This window comes from Phalacrocorax carbo, chromosome Z, assembly GCF_963921805.1.
Source record: "Phalacrocorax carbo chromosome Z, bPhaCar2.1, whole genome shotgun sequence".
NCBI classification, from domain to species: domain Eukaryota; kingdom Metazoa; phylum Chordata; class Aves; order Suliformes; family Phalacrocoracidae; genus Phalacrocorax; species Phalacrocorax carbo.
The window spans coordinates 69,238,688-69,258,920 of NC_087548.1; the positions used below are offsets into that span (position 1 = coordinate 69,238,688).

The 20,233-nt window shown below is 46.1% G+C and overlaps 2 protein-coding genes and 1 long non-coding RNA gene across 7 annotated transcripts in view; 2 read left to right on the forward strand and 1 right to left on the reverse strand.

Moving 5' to 3' along the window:
* Positions 1–3,166, forward strand: part of NCBP1 (nuclear cap binding protein subunit 1) — a 31,619-nt gene extending 28,453 nt beyond the window's left edge. The window contains exon 23 of one of the 3 annotated variants that reach the window (XM_064438459.1): positions 390–656. In XM_064438459.1, coding sequence (XP_064294529.1) covers positions 390–590 — 201 coding nt within the window. In that variant the 3' untranslated portion in view covers positions 591–656. Of the gene's footprint in view, positions 1–349; positions 657–679 lie in introns of those variants that run through there. The other 2 variants (XM_064438460.1, XM_064438461.1) reach the window with 2 other exon arrangements.
* A 1,308-nt stretch (positions 3,167–4,474) lies between these two features.
* On the reverse strand, positions 4,475–11,920 carry XPA (XPA, DNA damage recognition and repair factor). 2 transcript variants are annotated; one of them, XR_010370466.1, is made up of 7 exons: positions 11,491–11,920; positions 10,998–11,123; positions 8,753–8,858; positions 7,006–7,137; positions 6,610–6,734; positions 6,171–6,288; positions 4,475–4,701 (listed from the first exon to the last, which is right to left on the reverse strand). XR_010370466.1 is itself a non-coding variant. In XM_064437784.1 (6 exons), exons 1-6 carry the CDS (start codon positions 11,738–11,740, stop codon positions 4,553–4,555), a joined length of 915 nt encoding a protein of 304 aa, XP_064293854.1. In that variant the 5' UTR covers positions 11,741–11,912; the 3' UTR covers positions 4,475–4,552. The 2 variants fall into 2 exon arrangements, 1 of the variants encoding a protein (XP_064293854.1); XM_064437784.1 differs by lacking the exon at positions 6,610–6,734 and having other exon boundaries at positions 6,972–7,137; positions 11,491–11,912.
* A 2,862-nt stretch (positions 11,921–14,782) lies between these two features.
* On the forward strand, positions 14,783–18,032 carry LOC135310451 (uncharacterized). Of its 2 annotated transcripts, XR_010370515.1 has the most exons (4): positions 14,783–14,833; positions 15,600–15,778; positions 16,844–16,932; positions 17,229–18,032. It is a non-coding gene; the product is annotated as an uncharacterized LOC135310451 (long non-coding RNA). The 2 variants fall into 2 exon arrangements; XR_010370514.1 differs by lacking the exon at positions 14,783–14,833 and having other exon boundaries at positions 15,399–15,778.
* The last annotated feature ends 2,201 nt before the right edge of the window (positions 18,033–20,233 follow it).

Below are 20,233 nucleotides of genomic sequence, written 5' to 3' on the forward strand. Positions count from 1 at the left end.
CTGTAAGCACACTGCAAAAAAATACCGAGATGTGATTAGGAACTTTGCTGAGCTCCTCTTATAGTCTGTTTATAGTAAGGGCAAACTTGTGAGTGAACAAGAATTCTAAAATAGATGTCTTTTAAATAAGTGGATTAAAATACTGCAGAATTCTTTTTAACAAGGTGCATAAATACCTATTAAAAATAGTTTTTTAATTCTTGGCTCAGTAGTAAATCAGGTTACAAGCACAGGTGGCTGGATGAAAGAGATAGTAATAGAAAATTATACCTGTGTGAGCAGAAGATGTGTTGAAGAATGGGAGTGGTGGTACAATTCTGCCCTGGGCTGAACTCTCTCCTGGTAGTAGATGTGGCTTCAGAGGAAAGCAAGTGTCACGATTCTTCTAGGATATCTCTGCAGCTGCATGGTATCCTGCACACAACTGGGGGTCCAGGAGTGGAGAGCTACAGGGATCACAGTGCTTCTCAAGATGGGATTTCAGCACATGCTTCCTTTTTGCAGCCAGTAGTGGCTTTTCTTGTCAGTGGCCACTGTGTTGTGGAAATGAGATGTGCTTGACAAGTTTGATCAAAGCATTTGACCTGTGATTCTTACATGTCTTGGCTTCTCTGCCTGTTCTTATATAAAGATAAACCAATAAAGATTTATGGTTTTGTTTTTGTTTTTTATCTGCCAGCACCACCAGATAATCCAGCAGTACATGGTGACCCTAGAGAACCTCCTGTTTACAGCTGAACTGGACCACCACATACTGGCTGTGTTTCAGCAGTTCTGTGCTCTGCAGGCCTGAGGATTATTCACAGGCAGAGTCTTGTCTGCAGGACTTCAATAAATTTAATTTTTTTTATTTTTTAATGGGAGAACTTGACATGGGGATGGAAGAAATTTTTGACTAAAACTGGCTTTCATGTGCTCCTATGTAAAACAGTACAGTACTCTAACCAAGGGCAAACTGTGTAAGCATTATAAGCCTTACAAGATATGACTGATAGGGGATAGCCACAAAGTAAAGTATTAATTATTTTCATTGTATTTTAATTTGGTTTGACTCTTGACTTCATGACGGTATTTTTGGTTTCTCCCCTGTTGTTCATATAAAAATAAAAATCAGGCAAAAACCAAAAAAAAAAACCCCAAACAGGAGAATTTGTTACCTCTGCCTGGCCCTTAAATCAAAGGAATTGCAGAAATTAGAAACAGTTCATAGTGTTTTGTGAGTATGAAAGGGAATGCACCTTTTCAGTGAGCGGTGTGGTAAGCTCTCTAGTATGGCACAGGAAAAGTGTCTGAACTTTGGGCATGCGAAACATTTGAGTTAAGCTTTTAAAGTAGTATAGAGCATATGGATTTATTACCAAGCCAGCTAGGTTTTCACATTTTGAAAGAACATGGTTGTAATACAATTGAAATATGCTTTTTTTAAAAAAAAAAAATGTATTGTCTAGTGTCTTACAACAGTAGCTATAAACAATCGGTAGAGGACCTTCATGGACAACTTCTGAAAAATGCAATCCTTTTTGCAGTATAGTTGAAGAATCATGAGCTGCTCCTGGCAGTAATCTTCAGTGGTAAATGGGGACAGTAAGCAAGAGTGGGAGTGGAACGAACTTTCGACTGGCGTGCTGCAAACTTTACCAGGGTGTGGGAGCTCCCGCCCCGGATGCCAGGAGAGAGGGCAGGGCAGTGCTCAGCTTGTTCCTTTATTTCAGCCTGTAGCTAGCTGGGTTGCTGAGCTTGTGCTGGGCTGGACCTGCAGGCCTGCAGCGATGCCAGAGATCTTTTGCTAGTGATGGTGGAGGAACCAGGTGCCCTCACCTCATCTGACTTACTAAAAACTGCTTTGCGGTGGCTGCATCTGCTACCCTTCCCTTGCTTTAAAATATGACAACAGCATGTGGCTCCCATGTCTTCAGAAAGCATTTCAGTGCTCAATTAACTAATATCTCACAGGAGATTTAGACTGGGAAAACACAACCTGAAAATAGAGTAGCCTTAGTTTTGAGTTACGCAAATAACATTACGTACATAAACGCCAAACCGGAGTGGTCTGTGTTAAGATAAGCAGCGGTGAGTGGCAAAGACACTGCCTTCGGTGCTCAGGTCTGTCAGTGTGCAGTGTATTTCCAAGCTCTTTATGGTCTCTTCATTTTGCAGATAAATGTTTAAAGAACTTTATACACAGTGGTATTTGGTTTAAGCTTAGGAAGTGATGAGCTTTGGGTAATTTTGTTCCTGTACAAACTATTTTTTCAAGTGTTAGACCTAGTAATGCATTTCATCCATACGTTGACCAATTGACCTCCTGATCAAGAGAGGAGGGTTAAAAATGGAACTTTATACTTTGAGTGTTGACCTAAGTTTGTGTGTGGCCTGTAGCAATCCGATATATCCTCATAGACTTAGATCTGTTACTTCTGGTTTCTCTGCTTACCCTTTCTGGTTTGACTGATCCCTCCATTCTTTCAGGGTATACTGTTAATTGTTGTAAATTTGCTTTATGCAAGGATTTTGTCAGTTATGCACAGAGTTCTGCTTCAAATCTTTCACTGTTAATGCTCTTGAGAATCAAATAGTTGGTTTAGTTTGTTGATTTTTTTTTTTATTTTTTAAGAAACATTTAATACTGTAGAGGTTTTAATTGAATTTTAATAGTTTTTTTTTCACTGGCTCGTATCAATATCAGAGTTCTGATATTAACTAATGGTGGGGATCTGGCTATAAATGTGACTAGTGTAAAACTGATAATGCAGTTAAAACTTGGAAACGTGTAACTTCCTCTGAGCCTTGACAAATAGAGGTGCTGGGGATACAGTTGCAAATGCCTGAGTGTAATAATCCTACGATTTAAAACCAAATAGCAATGTCTTTGAAAATTGATCGGACTTCTGTGGTGAGCGTGGGTTTTGATTACATTTCTTGGGTCTGTTGGAAACCTTCCCCTCGTTGTACGTGGCGTACACCTGACTTGACTTGACTGGGAGACTGGTTGGAGCTGTAGGGAAGCGAATGAGACACTCGCGTAGCGATACCAGCAGTTAACTGGAGAAACATGGAACTGCTGAAGCCTGAGGTGGCAGATCGTGTAAAGATGCTGTAGAAATGTGATGTGGTTGGAAAAAGATGCACAATTAAAGACAAAAATAAATGAAGGTGAAGCAGGTTACTACTGTGAGTGTTTGTCCTACCTATTTTGGGGGCCACTGAACCAAAGCAGTCATGTCAGGGCTGTGCCAGTGGTAGAGCAGTCAGGTTTGGAGCAGTTTCATTTCCCCTGCACTGTTGCTGCTGCCCTGACTAACACAAGCCTTTGCTGCCTTGCACTGCGGGCTGAGCTAACACGCTGCCTCCACCTGCACAGCCAAGCGAGGCACGCATGCGTGCTGCGAGGCAGCTGGTGTGGAAATTCTCCCTCTCCCTTGCCAGCTCCTGTCCTCTGGGCAGTGGCGAGGTAGGGTGTGCCCACTGTGCTCAGAGGGGTGGCTGCCGCAGCCTGCCTGCAGGTAAGTGATACACAGTGGCTGCTGCACCACCCAGCTGCCTGGGAGGGGAAGCTTTGGGACTCAAGATACCACCAGGTCAGAACCACAACCTGGACAACTAGGTCCAAAACCTCTGCCAAGACTATGCCTTCCAGCCAACACCACGTGCCCTGAGCCCTCTGCGCTTGGTGGGAGGGTAGGCCAGGGGGCTGCGGCCATGGGAGAGTGCTGGAGAACTGAAGGGCTGTGAGCGGAACCGTCATCCACCCTCCCAGACACCTCTCCTGTCACATTTCAGTTCTACCCAGCCCACGCTCCCCTAAGGCTCTCCACACTTTAAGCTCTCCCCTATTACTGATGGCAAACAGGCAGAGCTGCTGCCTCAAGCACCTTCCTTCAGCCATTTCCCCAACACCTCTAAGAAGCAGAGTTGAAATTGGAACTTTAAAGTAAATCCATCCTCCACTGAAAGTAGATGTCATTTGGGCACACTTAAATCTACCCTGGGGAGAGGGGCTACACTTTGCCCCACCCCCAAGGACAGGTGTTTTTTAGAAATTTGTAAATGAAAACGTTGAGGTGGTGTTGTAAGTCACTTTGGTCTCTGGGCCAAAACTTGGGAGAAATGGCACTGGAGGGCACATGTAAGGACCCTCCCCAGGAGCACGTAGCTCTCTTTTTGAGACAGAATTGTCTCAGTCCAAGCAGGAAAACCTGCTTCATGACGCAGCCTCCAACCTCCAGAAGGGTTTTATCTGCCCACCCATGACCAATAACAGCAACTTCCCTTTAAGGGAAGCAGACAAGTAAGGGCAAGTTCACCTCCATTTCATCAGTGGATGAAGCAGAATGCTACCAACTTACCTTCTGGCCTGAACTGTTAAAAATGCATTATATTCTACCCTAAGATCTAGCTTCAAAGCCAAAGCTTATTGTTGTGCAGAGTTTCTTACAACCAAGGAACACCATTCTTCACCAAATTTGACAACAGCTTGTTCATAATTACCATTTATTTCACTTTATTACAGAATACCTTTTAAAAGTTAATGAAATAAAAAAACAGATAAGCGCTACATCTTCTCATAAGTTAATTCATGGCCACATACAGTACAGGTCTTTTTATATGTATCTTCATCAATGTTTTCTTCTGGTCCATACTCATGTTCATGGATACTAGCTGCTTTCTTCCACAAACTACTCCTCACAGCACGGCGGAGTTCTGGTAAGAAATAATAAAAGAAAAATTTTAAGATTTTAATAGATCTTAAATCATGGTGAACAAAACTCAAGCTAAACCCCTTTCTGAGGACTACAGACATCAATCTGCTTATGGCCAGTCTTCCACACATTTTTAGTGAGAACCTGCTGTTGCAAGAACAAGCTTTGACTTGCCCTGCAATCTTCACCTTGTTTGCATAATTTAAAGGGTAAGAACCACACAGACGTGCAATCTCACAGGAGAAGATTCTCCATCTGGACTAAGTATGCGTTGCCCACTGCCTTTTTTCACAAAGCCATTCAAAGGTATCTAAAGGGGGTAGGTGGAATGCAGAGAGAAAGTTTTTATAAAACACCTCATTGTTTTACATGACCAAGAGAGAGTACTTTTCATTCAGGTCACAGTAAGCCTCCCAAATGACTTGGCATTCTCTAAGCTTTACGCCCAATAACGTGAGTTGCCTCTGCAGCAGCCGCAGTGAAGTCAGCGCGTTTTCAAGAGAGCACAGGCTGGCAGTTCAGCCCAAGATATTATCCCGATGTTGCAAGTGGGTGGCAAGCATACCAAACAGCAAACCTAGTCACGCTTTGAGCCAAGCCATTGAGGCCACAAACTTCATCACGTTAAGGCCTGTACTTGCACTGAACTCTGGCATCTCAGCTACAGGCTGCTGCCAGTCCTCCTGTGCGGTGAACACCAAAATGGCCAAGGCAGGGGTTATCAGCTCAAGCCTCGTGTTCTGCCTCCTCCAGACAACGCTGGGACACCCAGCTTCAGTTTACTGCCCCTCTGAATGCTGACCTGAAGTGAAGCACGGATGCTTGGGCAGCACAGACAGCTTGGTAAGCCACAGCTCTCGCCAAGAAACAACCATACAGTCTGTTTTAAAATTACTAGCATGTCTGTGCTGGAGGTGTTTTCCAAAAGTTCTACACATTGAACACTGTCCTAATTTATCAGGAAAAAAACAAGAAAAACGAGCAGTAGCAAGAGCAGCTGGGAATACTGTGAACAGTGGGAAAACACATTTTCTACCTCCATTTACAGTTACCCCACCCAAAGGCACATGGACAACAGAATTATAACCCACTGCCACAAAAATCTGTGTTCCTCTCCAAGTCAGGAAAAGTATCGGGAACAATCTATGGCACATTCTGGGTCATACCAAAAAGTTTAAGAAACACCATCATGAACTGTCATAACTGATTTCTGTCACTTACATCACGCCCATAGGACAACGGGGCAGTTCAGGTTGGAAGGGACCTCAGATCTCCAGTCCAACCCTCTGCCCAAAATAAGTCAGCTGTGAGGTCAGACCAGACTGCTCCAGGCTTACCCACACAGCTCCTGAAAACCTCCATTTTGCCACACTGAAGACTTTCTGAATACTCCAATCAGATGCAGAAACAAATTCAAACAGGACCGCACTGTACTTTAGGTAACTGCAGTATCCAAGTTTAACCCTTTACCTTTGACTTTCTTATCAAACTTCTTCTGCTTCATCTTCTCCCGGCTGTCACGGCGGAGGTCCCTTGCTTCTTGCAATGATTCTTCACTACCCCAGACTTCAAGAGAACGCTTGATTACCTACAGGATGGACATAAAGGTGTTTCTTTTTATCCCTGAATCAATAAAAATGAACTATTCTAACTCGCTAATTTAATTTTTTCCCTACACACACACAAGTCAACCCAATCTTGCTTCTGCCCCCCATCTGTTCTCTGCTCCTGACCAGCAAACATGGCATTCCTTTCACAGAAAGAGATAACACTGATCTTTAGTATCAGCTAGATCTAACAATACTCAGTGAAGTCAAACCCGGCTCTCATTTTGTGCATATTCCACAAAAGCAGCAGCATTCCTATAAAAGTAGCAAACAAGAAATGACAAAAGCCCTGGAAAACCTACTTGCTTTTCCTGCTGCCTCTGAGGGCAGAGCTGCAAACACAAGGCCACAGCTACAAAGGGCCACGCACAGCAGCATCTGCCCCACACGTTTCAGAGAAGCGCTGAAAGGCCATGCACTTTGTGACCTGTAATTGGGCAAACCACTGGGGTCATGGTCCATGAATATCTTTAAAATGCTCTTAAACACAGATATTTTAATTAATTTGGACTATAGCTCTCTAACTACACAGAAAATTTACACAGCTATGCATAACATACTTGACAAAAATCGTTCAGAGATCAGAACCAAAGTCACACCACTTTGGCTATCGAAGTTCTATGAAGGTAAAAAGAGGTCTGAAATACGCTAACAGTTTCTATACCTGTAGTTTTAAATAAAGTTTCATGTCACCCCACCGTGAATTATGAGGGTTTTTCTTCACAATGAATCTGAGCACTGGTTCCCTCTTGTCTAGGTCACAGTCTTTAAGAAGATACTCTTCTTTTGCTTCTGTCCTTGTTATAAGCTTATGTTTATCTTCAGCATCTCTGGAAGATGTAAAACAACTATGAGAAAGCTAGACCTGAAAAACCACATTATTAACATCTAAGTCCCCATCGCTTCTAACATTCCTGAAATACAGGCAGCCCTCATCCTCCCAGTCTTTAATGCATGCAAGTAGCTTTGGACTCTATCTAGCTAAACTTTGAGACAGGTTTACTGAAGTTAAGTTTAAAAATTCTCCCATTTGAGCAAACACAGGCTGAAAAGCCTGTTTTTCTAGAAGGGCTTTTCTTCTATATTCTTAGAAGAGGGAGTAACTGAAACTTAAAAAGGAGTATGTGTAATTTTAGGTATTCACCTAACCCAGATGCAATTAAAGAGGACAAAAGTACAAGCCTGACACATGGTCAAGACAGAAAGAATGTGTAATGTGAGATAGGTCAGATCACCTGAGAATATACACACTCCATATGCTTCCAGATCCCAGAAACAGATTAGCAACCGACAGAGCACTTATTTCTAAATGCAAGGCAGTAGGCAGACAAACCGCAAAGTAAAGACCTTGAAAAACTGTAACTTTTACCAGATAACGAAAAACTGTGTAACCACAGCAGCCTTTATAAGTTAATAAAAAAAAAAATTACATTTACGCAATCCTGACTGAAGTGTAACTTGAATTACTTGAGCTGGAACGATCTGCCAAACAGCAAGTGCTAACAACCACCATCAAGGAAGTACTGCTGCAAATGCAGCTTTACTACAACTCAAAGTTCACAGTAAAAGCTAACATGCCAAGGAGCTCCAAACGTTCAGCTGCAAGAGCTACTTAGAAAAACCACGAAGGCTCAAGCCTTCTCCGTAACACCCTTTTTTCCACCCACCTTGCCTCCCCGAGACAGCACTTTGCCCCTGAAGACTGTGAACGCCCTACAGCATGTGCACGCCCCCGGCTGCTCCCTGGGGCAAGCCAGGAAGCTCTCAAGATTCTAACTCCTAGCTGTGAGCTTTCCCTCCCCCACCACCCATTCACCCTTGCTTAGGGGTGGCTGGCTGCTCCAGAGCTGGTTTCATTGCCCTGGTTATTTTGATGGCTTTCGGAGCATTTTCTGTGTTAAAGGTAAGAGCGTAGAGACTGCCTTCCTCTCAAGGTCAAACTCCTGCTTAGCCTGCAGGTCAGCAGGTAGCCTGCCGCGGGGGTTCTGCCCTTTGCTGCCACACCACCGGCCCACTCGCTCGGCCAAAGTACTAACTTCACTGGGGTAATTCAGCAAACACTCTCCTGGATCCCCGCCCCACTCCAGACAGCAGGTACTCTGTGTTCCATCGAATAGCTCTAGTCTGCAACCAGACACCCAATTCCATGCTGACTAACACCCCAACTGCTCTCAAGACATGTTTCCGGAATGTTACGTAAAAATCTACTGACGTCCCCTACCCCAAGTCAGGCTCACCAGACAATGCCACTGTTCTTTGCTTCCGTAACGGAAAATACAGAGATTACCACTCAACTTCCATTTACTTTTTCAGTAAACTCTCATGCTACTGAAAAATGTCTCTTTGCTGACAGCTTTTTTAATTAAACAGAATGATTGTAATTAACTAAATTATAGCCAGCAATCTTCACATAAAATAAAGCTTCCCTCTCCTGATTTGTAGTACCTGCAATTATCACATGTTGCCCAATCAAAGTGCTGCATAAGGTAGGAATCCATGAATTCTTTGCCACAGTCTCCACAGATGAGATAGTCAAATTCTAGGACAGGTGCTAATGGAAAGAAATTTTTTTAAGGAACTACCACGTTAAAAACAAGCATCTGGAATTGGTATGACAATCAATTTTACTAAAATTTACATTAGAGTTCTCATAGTATTTGTTACAGACTAGTTTCGCTCCTCTATTAAGTTTTCCACAAAGATACAGTACAAATTCAAACCCGTTTTATCACGCAACCCATCTCTGCTTTTATATTTCTGTTCTTGCTAGAAGGTTCACTGCATTAAGTATTGGATTTCAACATTCAAAAGCACACATTTGTTTCGACTTAGCCATTGTTTAAAAAAAAAAAAATTCTCCACGTTTCCCCATAAAGTGCTTCATATCCCCTCCTACAGCTTCCTCCGTCCCGGCCCTCAGAGCTACATCCTGATTTAAGAGGACGTGCGGGCAGGGACAGGAGGAAGCAGGGAAGGGCATGCGGTTCGAAGAGGGTGGCTAGAGCAGGAAGCATACAGGAGCTGCACTGGCATCATAGTCCTCTCAGCTCTGCTCCTGTTTTTTTCCAGGCTCAGCCACACCTGCCTCTCCCTAAATGAGCTCAACGGAGGCCTGAGGTGGTTGGCAAGGCTCTGGGTCCACTGCAGCCGGCAGACATGGAGGTGGATGGCCAGAGAGCTGCTAGGAGTGGAATGGGGATGGAGCTCCACTACAATCCTCTCCCCAAGCCCTCTCAGCACTGCTCCAAGCCCAGACTCATCCCACTGCCGGCCATCACTTCTGGCCGCATCCTCGCCGGGTAGATCACCTCCAACGTCATCGCCATCTGCTTTATGTTCCATGTGACACCAAGAAACACCGATTCAGGTAACGCAGCTATAGGGAATAGTCCTTTAACAGTAACATTGTAATTCTAGCAGAAAATCAACATTTTTATACAGTTTCATAAGCTAAAAGTGAGGTAATGCTGCAGAACATTAACAATATCTGAAACAGAAGATTAATGCTTGACATGCAGCACCATACATTTTTAATTGCGTTTGCATTTATAGCAGGCTCGATCTAGCAAAGACGACATTTTATGCCAACTCAGTCCTGCTAGCGGCAGTGGGATGCTCGGTACTCCACATAGCCATGCTCTCACGTCACATTTCATCATTTAAGGCAGTACTCCCGAACATAACGACATTTTATTAACACAATGACATTATGAATTACACAGCAAAAATAGCCCCAGCACAAAGGCACCCCAGATCTACTTAATTTAAACATTAAACATTAGCCCCCAAAAAGAAGTAGGGCTGCTAGTTGTTTACGCTCTTTAACGAAATCTGGTGGCGATATCTAACAAAGAGATACACTGCACCAACAGCCCTGCAGCTGATTCAGAGCCGAACAAAGCAAGACAAAGGCAATCCCAGAGAAGAAAGTGAATCTATTTTGGGATCCTTACTTCTCCATTTGCTTTTTGGAGGGAGAATATCACAAGCCAATATGTCGAAATCCTCCACCAAACGATCAGCAACTTGGCGTCAGTACGTTTTATAACGACAAAAGCTGGCACTGCAGCAGTGCTCTAATCTTGGCATTAACGGTATCAACCTCGAAATTCCCAGAACCGACGAAGCCACGCCGATTAAAACGCTTATTTTCGTTTTAAAATTCAAATTCCCGAAAGAAATCGTGGAAATAACGTTTATCGGGGAAAAGAGAGAAAACAAAAAAAGAAAAAAGCGGGTATACCCAAGGGCACTGACTGTGTCCCACTTCCGAGGCTTAAAATTCTTCCATTTTTAATTACCGCGTATTTGCTAGCCTCTTTAATGCTGAAAGAATCGGACGCGCCAGAAATCGAGCACATCCAGAAAGCCGCGTTAGGAGGAGGAGGAGGGCGTGGGGGAGGGGGGTGGGGGAGGGGGAGGAAGAAAGGGGGGGAAAAAAAGCCCGGGAAAAAAAAAAAAAAAAAAAAAAAAGGCGCCTATGCCTGCCTCCCGCCCCGCCGCCGGGCCGGGCCGGGCTCGCTGTCGCCCCCGCGCCTTCCTGCCCTCCCCCCCCCGCTCCGCGCGGCGCCGCCCCCCGCGCCCCGCCCGCCGCCGCTCCCGCCACCGGGGGCTTCAGGGATTTTTTTTTTTTTTTTTTTTGGAGGGGAATTGGGGTGGGGTTTTTTTTTGCTTTTTTTTTTCTCGTTACCGGGGGGATGCACGATCTTCTCGGCGGCGCCGGGCTCTTCCTCCGCCGCCGCCTCCTCCTCCTCCTCCAGGAAGAAGCCCCCTCCCGTATCGACGACCTTGGGGGGGCCGCGCGCCCGCACGCCGCCTGCACAAGACAAACGAGACGCCGCGTTACCGCCGCCGCCGCCAGGGGGCGCGCGAACGGGCGCGTGCTCTCTCCCCCGCGGCGCGAGGCGGGGGGCCGCGCCGCGCTCGCTCGCGCCCGCGCGAGGGCCCCCCCCCTCCCCCCCCGCACGTGGGGGGAGGGGGGGGGCCCTCTCGCGCGCCGCGGCGCCAGCTTTTCCCCCCCCCCCCCCCCCACCCCCGGCTTTCCCGCTCCCCCTTCCCCCCCCCGCCTCGCGCCCAACGGCAGCGCGGCGCACCCCCCCGACCCCCTTCCCGAAAAAAAAGAAAGGGCGCGGGGCGCCGCCCGTCGCGGCCGGGCCCCGCCGCCACCGCCGCCGCCATCCGACCTGCGGCAGGGTAGGGCCGGGCCGCCAGCCGCGCCTGCCGCAGTGCCAGCGCCCGCTGTCGGTTCCTCTCGATCCTCGACAGCGCCGCCGACGAGAGGGGCAGCCGTCTGCTCGCCGCGGACGAAGCCTTTTCTTCCTCCTCTCCTCCTTCTTCCTCCTCCTTCTTCTTCTCCTCCGTCTCCTCCTCCTCCTTCTCCTTCTCCTCAGTCGGGGCGGGGGCCGGGGCCGGGGCCGGGGCCGCGCCCGCCATGGCGGCGGCGGAGCAGCGGAGCCCCGCGGATCCCCCCCGCTCCAGCAGTGGCGACTCGCCCTTCCCCTCGCCTCGCCGCCGCCGCACTGCGCCTGCGTAGAGAAGGGAGGCGGGGGAGGGGGCGAGAGGGGCGAGGCCCCCCTCGCATGCGCGCACCCGCCGCCTCGCCTCCCCGCCTCGCCGCCGCGCTTGGGGTGCCGGGAAACGGCGGGGAGCGGGGGGGGGGGGGGAGCGGAACGGGGGGGGGGGGGGCGGGGGCTGCGTGGCGCCCGGCCACGGTGGGCGGGGGGCGCCGCCCGCACCGGGAGGGGGGGCACGGCCGCCGGTGGGGATGGGGGGAGGTCGGGGGAGGGGGGGTTGTCCCGGCGCGGTGGGGCTGGGAGCGGGGATATGATCCGGGGGGGGGGGGGGGGGGGGGGGGGCGGGGGGAGGGGAGGCGATGACCCTGCGATTTCCGCGCTGAGCCGCGTGTGCCGCGTTTCGAGCGCTTTCTGCACCAAACCTCCCCTTCGGTCTTGAGCAACCCTGTGGAAAAAATTAAAAAAAAAAAAGAACCCCCCTCCCCCCAAAGAATAAAGCCCAACCCGCCACCCCGCGCGGCGGCAGGAATTCCTTCACAGCGTCACCCAGCAAATGCCCCTTTTGTCCAGGGGAGACGCGGCCCCACGCGGTGCCGTTTCCGCAACCTGGCCCTGCCAGAGCACTGCGGGGTGGTTTTACAACGTGGTTCTTGTACCCTTCCCGGGCGGGCGAGGGTGCCTGGGCACCCCTCTGGGTGCCTCCCGCCCGGGAAAGGCACGGTCGTGCTGCGCCGACCCGCTTGCACCCAAGCAGTAAAGGGGGAAGCAGTGCCGCGGGGCGGGGGGGGGGGGGATCATCCGTACCCCGCCTCGGCCGGCCTGCGGAACAGCCGCCACCACGTTTCCGCCAAGAAAATGATTCCTCACCACCAGCAGCACCGTGGCCGTTCACAGCCCCGGGTGACCCAAACCACGGTCGGTGTGTGAGCACGTTTGCTTTCCGAGCAAAATTCCCCCCACCACCAACTTGCTGCCTTCACTGGTAGCGCGTGATCCACGCGCGAGAGCGAAGGGAGAATAAATGGAGCCCCATAGCCTTCCTTGTTGATGAGATACACGTAAAAGGCTTTGTCATGCAAATGTGGCTCTAAGCCACTTTCATATAAAGCCAGCTTAATACTGAATAGCCGGTGATCCTCGCCTGTCCATTAGGCAGTGCCTGCCCTGTCCTTGAAGCAACAGAAGTGAAGACGCTGGTAGAGGGGTTGCTTTCAGCCTCCATACCGAATTGGTATGACCTTACGGCGCAGAAAAAAAGTCTTCCTTCCCCAAAGGTCTCTCTCCCACAAAACTTACACGAATTTCCTGCTAACCCTCCCCCCTGCCCTCAGAATGTATCCCCATTGCCTCTGCATTCCAGTCCTAAATACCCACGGTAATTACCTGCATAGACTCTGTTTCTGCTGTGTCGAAAAACATTTTATTTCTTTTTTTGCATGTCGTCCGTGCTTGGTATTAACTTTCAACGATAGCCAGCAGAGTGTGCTGTAAATGCTGTGAAAAGAACGTCCTGCTTCTGGGAAATTTTTTTTCATACATCTCTTGTGTGTATATATATATACACACACATATATTTAAACGCAGATGAAGACATTTTAAGTGGTTCAGATATTTGCATGAGTGGTAGATAGTTCCTCCCATCGGTTAAAATGCTTCTCTCGTCACAGATCACAGAATCTCTTCCTTAAAAATTAATAGCCAAGTCATACTAAACTGTCTGCTTTCAGCAAGATTGCTTTTCAGTGTTTGTATAAAGTTGGAAAAGTGCCACAACGAACGTGTCCAAATACCTTTCGCCGGCAAGGAGAAGGGCCTATAACACAAGCTTTTTAATAGATGAAAATGTGAGTTGTAATCCTGGCTTGCAGGAAGCAGCTTATGGAATGGTACCGTATGAGCATACATTTCGCCAGCCTCATTACTCTCTCCGTTGGACTGACTGGCGGTGGACTTACAGAGAGGCAAATAAATATATTACAAATAAGTAAAATAAAAGTAGTTTGAAGCAAAGTGTTTACTAGATGGCTTAGAAGTGGAATTGTTTGCTCAAAAAGCAAACACAGGTCTGTTTGGATTCCTTATTTTATTCTGATGTCACTCTTTTCTCCCTTGGTCTGTGGGAGTAGAAATTTAGGGAAGAGTGAACTTTTGAGTTGTGCCTGGAGGTTAACAAATAGTCCTGTGTCATTCACAAACCAAAACTGCGTTAAAGTGGCCAGGTCTGGGACCCGGTGTAAGGGGTTTAAGGGCAGGAGGACATTGTTATGCAACCAAACTGGAATTAGGATTAAAAGGAAATCAGAAGATATAAACGAAAGCAAATTCAGAGGCAAAGCACTCAAACAAAATTGGCTGTAGGCCACAACTGTCCGTGCAATGCAGCTAGTGAAACTGTTTTAGAAACACATACTCGAGGTTTTTTTTTCTTCTTTTTCTCGAGCCCAATCTGACTGGGCACTCACAGCAGAATATTCTCTACAGCTCTGCTTGTGACCAGGATGAATCAGATACAGTGGTCCTAATTTTCACAGTCATGAGAAGGTAATAAAACTAATAGTTATGCCTTAGCAAGGGGTTACAAACTATCTTATATGATAATACTCATGTTTAAAACACACATGGCTTAATGGGTGTATGTGAGTTAACAATGCTAATGGTATCTGTGTTTCAGATAGTTCTTTGTGTACCGTATGCCAAGTAATCCTTGATATTACTTGGCTGCTGGTAGCCATGTATTAAAAAGTAGCTGTCATTAATTGGCAAGTGTAGACATGCATTATTTCATAGCCACAGAGAACAGTGTCAGTGAGTAGCTGAGTGCAGGGAGGCAGCTAGGCAGTGCTTGTCAACTCATTACTCCCTTGGAGAAAAGGGTGAGCAGTGAGATAAGAATGTTTGCTGACTATACAAAACGTTTTTAAGTTTGCAGGGGTGAGGGTCATCCCTAAAGAATCGTGGGTGACTAGCCAGTAAAAAAGTAGATTAAATGTGGGGCAGACAAATGCAAGATGAGGTAGGTGCAGAAACCTAGTCCTGACTTTACATGAACAATAGCAATGTCTGAATTGGTTGCTGCCACTCAGGAGTGAGACTTTGAGTATGTGTGGCCTGCATAAACGCCAGCTTGATGTTTGGAAGTGCAAGGCTCATTTTAAGGAAAGGGACGGAGGACAAAACAGGGAGCATATTTATGGCACTCCACAAATCTGTGGTGAGCTCGCACCGTGAGCACTGTGCCCGGTTGAGTTTCCTGCTTCTTGGAAAGGAAATACTAGAACTGGAAAAGGATAAGAATGACACTCAGCTGTCCGGCTTCATGTCCCTTGAAAGGAACAATTGAGTAGGCTCAGAGTTTTCACTCAAAAGAGGTTACTTAGGGAGGATATGCCTGAGGCCTGTCACATCCTAAGTAATTTGGAGAGGGTGGACAGCAATAGACATCTTAAGTACAAACCATCAAATTTGTGGCAGTGGGAGCCAGGCTCTAAACAAGCAAGAGGAGATGGTTCTCCACATGGTCACACGGGGGAGGATGTGCGCAGTGCCTTTCTGAATGGCACACTTGGTACAGGGTGTTTCTCTGGGGTGCAGGGGAGATTGGCCAAGTATTTGGAAGAGGGCTGTGCTGAGAGTTGGTGAACAAACAGCCCCTCAGGCTCAGGAAATTCCCAGCACTGAAAGCAGTTGAAGGCTATAGGACTGTTTCAGAGGAGATATCGTATCTTTGCCTTGTTTTTCCTCTTCCCTTGATGTTTGCCTGTGGCCTGTGGTGGAAACAGGATGTTGGACTGAACAGGTTCTTCATCTGAGGCAGGACACCTCTTACTCTGTATTCACGGAGAATCATGCTGTAACTGATGCTTATACACCTGGAGCCACACAACAGCAAGCCTGTGACATGGGGGTCTTTCAAACCAGATTCAGTGTTCATCTGTACCAGAAGTTCCTTACGAAGCAGGTGCTGTGCCATGTCTTTCCATTTTGCTTCACGATATACTTACTTCTATGTGTCCAAAAGTCTTAATAGCAATCTGCATACAGTTACATTGCAGTTGCATACCTACAGCCAAAACACCTTTTTGTCCTGCTCAGTAAAAGTATTCATTCCATGAGAGACAGATCTAACAAAGTTTTACTTTTCTATGGGTTTGTCTTCTGAAGGGAGCGGCTGTGGAGAAAAATCCCTCTACCAGTCGCCCTCCTCTCCCTCTCCCCCTCCCCCTTCCTCTCCCTCCCCCTCCCTCTCCCTCTACCCTGCCCCCTCCCCCTCCCCCTCTCCCTCTCTCCCCCATCCCTCCCCCTCCCCCTCTCCCTCTCCCCTGCCCCGTCCCCTCCCCCTCTTCCTCCCCCTCCCCCTCCCCCTCCCCCTCTCCCTCTCCCTCTCCTTCCTCTCCCTCTCCCTCTCCCTCTCCTTCCTCTCCCTCTCCCTCTCCCTCTCCCTCTCCCTCTGTTTGACCGTTCAGGTGGTAGCATCAATTTTAGCCATATTTGAATTCTGTAGCCAGCAACTGACCAGCCAATACATGCAGGCTGTTAGCTGCTGCCTCTTAGCATGACTAAGGCATTGGATTTTGTCCAATGACTTCAAATGCATTTATGGGAGAGAACAGCTCAATTGCATCCTTAGGGATGTAACACAAAAAATGCCATGCCCTCTGTGATTATATTTCCATCAGGTTTTTAGTTTGATACACCCTTTTCTTACGTGACCTTAAATAAATAAATGGTGAAGTATTGCTGGCTTCTTGGTGAAAAAGAAGCATGTGACCTATTAAAAATGAAGGGAACTTGTTAAAACCAGAGAGTGCACCTGCTTGGATCTGTATGTTCTTTCCGAATTCACCTATGCCATAGCTCACGGATCAGAGATAAGCAGTGAATCATCCTGTTGGACAGAATGGGACACGGAGAGTAAATTAAGTTTGTCATCTCTCTTTGAGATTTTCTCATTTGCTCACTACCTGTAGGAGGGGATTTTCATAGTAATGTGACCCATCTTCACACTCCATTTATCATCTTCCAGGTGATCTATATAATCTCAGTTGAACTGGTAGATAATGGAGGAAACATGTAAAGTGTTGAATGCTTGAGCAACAGATCTGAAAAGAACAGGTAAGCAAGAATTGAAGTGCAAATGTTTGAAGACAAAAATTGGCATTCTTCCCTGACAGGAGATCTTAATGCAAGTTTGTTATTATTTTCTTGTTACAGAAGATGACAGAATGTGAAATTACAATGTAAATCTCTTTTATTTGCTAGCATTGTACATGACTTTTCTGTTTTATTACTTTTACTGAATAGGACTTTAATATGTTTGCTTTTAATATCAATGGAAAACACTGGTTTCACATCTGTGAACAGGAAAATGTCAAGGCATGATGAAAAAATGCTGGTTTTTACTGTTTCAGAGATCACCACAAAGCTGACTGCACACTTTTGTTGTTGACTGGCAACCCAGAAAGAGAAATCCTTTCTCTATTTTACCAGGAAAATCATCTCTCTTCCATGCACAAAGAGAATGGGAAACTGTGGCAAAACAACAAATATGTGCTGTAACTGCAGCAGCGTGGCCTCTGACGATTTGATATCTTCAATACAAAGAATAAAAACATTGTTGCAAAGTAGGAAACTACCTATTTTTTTTTTTTCTGAAACTATGGTACTGGGAGCTTTTTCTTGCTCCACCAATGGCTGGTGGAGGAGATGCTATGGATATAGGTTCGAAGACCTGTCTCAACTGTCATTAAATCAAACTTTTCAGCTTTTGGGAGGGGGGGCATGTTTCCAAACACGCAGAGCTTTTCATGTGTAGGGGTATTCGCATGTCACGTAAAAGGGATGTGTGTACTGGCAGATTTTTTCCTCCTCTCAATATTCCTATCTGGTCAGTTATTTAATCTATGCAAGAGCCTTTCCTGTAGCAACTTAGAAATGTTAAGAAACTGCCTAATGCTTTAGTCACTTTTTCTTTCTATTAAGAGGATCTCAGGTATTTCTGTGACAGAAAATCGGTACATCATCTGTTATACTAATCTCCAAGACATGAGATCTGGCTGTATTGATGGTGAAAGGCTGAGCATACTGGAGAGAAGTATAAAATTCTGGTCTTCTTGAAGTATTTAAGGAGATTGAGACTGTAAGTGCTTTAAAAGACATTATTAAAATTTCTGCTTTATATCATTCAATGTATTATGCATGTTTTCTTTTTTAAGTCATACCATAAAGATATTCTTTTTATGATTGCTTCCAAGTCAGCCTGACTTCTTCCTGTGTGCAGAGTAGCTGGAACAGAAAACCACAAAACAGCTGACAAAGTCTGCTGTAGCAAAAATACCATGTCCCAGTTACCAGGATTTAAGCAAAATTAATCTCTTTTGGTACTTGCCAATCTCCACAAAACATTTTTGTGCCATTGTCCATAGGTTTGATCAGATATTTTTTCAGAATTTTGTTTCCTAAGGTAATCCCCAAACACATGATGAGAAGTTCATCTCACAGCACTAGCCACGTGCACCTCTAGGCCTCTGCCCTGCTCTTCAGGACAGATGCCACCAGGAACTGTGGCCAGTTCAGTGCACGGAAGCTCAGGAGGAAGAGGATGTGGAATTTATCTCTCTGTCTGGACCATGCATTTTAGGTTCACAGCAACCTACTTGTGAGAGAAATACAGAGTTGACATATGGCTTAAGTCTTATAGGAATGCAGGACCAGTGGGAGGTGCTTCTGAGGGACTATGCCGGGGCCACAGTATTTGGGTCTTGAACATAATCTAAATGTATCCTCTCAGCCTGACCAGAAAGTAATTTCTGTTCAGGGTCTTCACTTGCTGCCTGGATTCATTCAGCTAATTGATTTTGTTGTCTTAGTTCTGGTTTTGGTTTTTTTTTTTTTCCCTAGGGGAAAACTGCATTGCCAGGCCAGAAAGTAGCAGTGACCATAGCAATTTAACATGCAACATTAATTGATTTCTCTCTTGGAACAAGGAAAAATGGCTTCCAAAGGTTCTAACATCCCTAATTTAGCTGAAACTGTTTATGAGTGAAGGAAAATTAAAAGAGTTCCTGATGTCCCTAACTCCTTTCTTTCAGGTTTGAGGCATATACTTGTTGTGGTTTAGCCCCAGTCAGCAACATTCGAGTGTTGCTTCCCCTTCATCCAAATGTTCCTGGTTAATCTGTTCAAATCAAACTCTTGCATAGCAGCAGCAAGGTAAAGCCAGATCCTTCAATTTATTTTTAGGATTGGTTTGCTCTCTTTCAGAATTGATTTTCTTTGTTGTACAGGTACACTGAGTTTTGGTATTTGCTGGAACTTTTTTGCTGAAGAGCATGGTACGTCCAGTTATTGCCTGGACTTTGGGAGGTAATTTGTGAAGGAAAATTTAAAAAAAAGGGAAAAAAAGGTTTTTTTGTCTTCCTGACCCAGTATGGGATCTAGTAATCCAGTGACACAGCACTTTTGTTGCAGGAGACTTCACTTCCTTGGTTTTTGCTCAGCCAGAGCTTTAATTACAACAGAGGTCAAAGCCTCCCTGTTTTCAGCATCCTCTTTGAATTTGGAGGCGATGGAATGGTTCACCATTGAGTTAAATCATCCTCACCTGTCTAGGAAAGCATCCTGTGTAGCGTGTGGCCCTTCTCTGGCTGGAGACCGGATACACATAGCCGCCAGCTGTTGCAGCCAATGCACCACCAGTGCAGTCCCATGGTGGAGGGAGGTATTGCTTTTTCATGAGTCTAGATGTGCTCTGTCTCTCTACGGTGTGTCAGCGTGGTTAGTGTTAAACTCAACCAGCTTGGATTTTGATCTATCAAAGTTTGGATCTTCCTCATGTCACATTTTTTCACTTTTATTTTTCTAGTTTTGGCGGGTTTTGTGTTTTTTTTCCCCTCAGATTTGCATGAAGTTCTGAATGTTGCACATTTTCCTAGGTTATGTTTGAGGTATTTTTAAGAGTTTCAACTACATTTTTTTATTTTGGCTTTTCTGACAAGACAGGAAAAACAGAGTTGGTGAAGCCCCAGTAACATCTCATGGATTCATTAACTTTTAGCTTGGTGTCTACTAAAGTCTGAAAGTGCCTGTACAAATCACCTCAAACATCCATGGTCTTGGACTGTTTATCTGCAGTAGCCACTCCATCTCTTCTCTGAGCAATGTAATTTGTCATGGTAGATCCAAAAGCATTGGGATGATGTATCCCAATTTCTTTATTTTCTGACTCTGTCCCCCTTGTTGTCTATAGGAGTGGTCTTCTGGAATATTTTAGTGCTGTGAGGTACAACCTCAGTTTCTGCCCTAATACCCTGATAATTTAAACACTTTCCCTTTTTTCTTTCATAATTTCATTAATTCACTTGATGAAACTTGCTTTTTTGCTTTTCCCAAAGTGATCACTCAGAATTACACACTG

What these genes read in the sequence shown, in the direction of transcription:
- XPA (XM_064437784.1), bottom strand. Translation starts at nt 11,740, where the DNA reads ATGGCGGGCGCGGCCCCGGCCCCGGCCCCGGCCCCCGCCCCGACTGAG. An exon ending in GCAACATGTGATAATTGCAG is followed by an intron (nt 7,138 to 8,752) that starts GTACTACAAATC and finishes TACATCTTCCAG; the next exon opens with AGATGCTGAAGATAAACATA. An exon ending in GTTTGATAAGAAAGTCAAAG is followed by an intron (nt 4,702 to 6,170) that starts GTAAAGGGTTAA and finishes ATTTCTTACCAG; the next exon opens with AACTCCGCCGTGCTGTGAGG.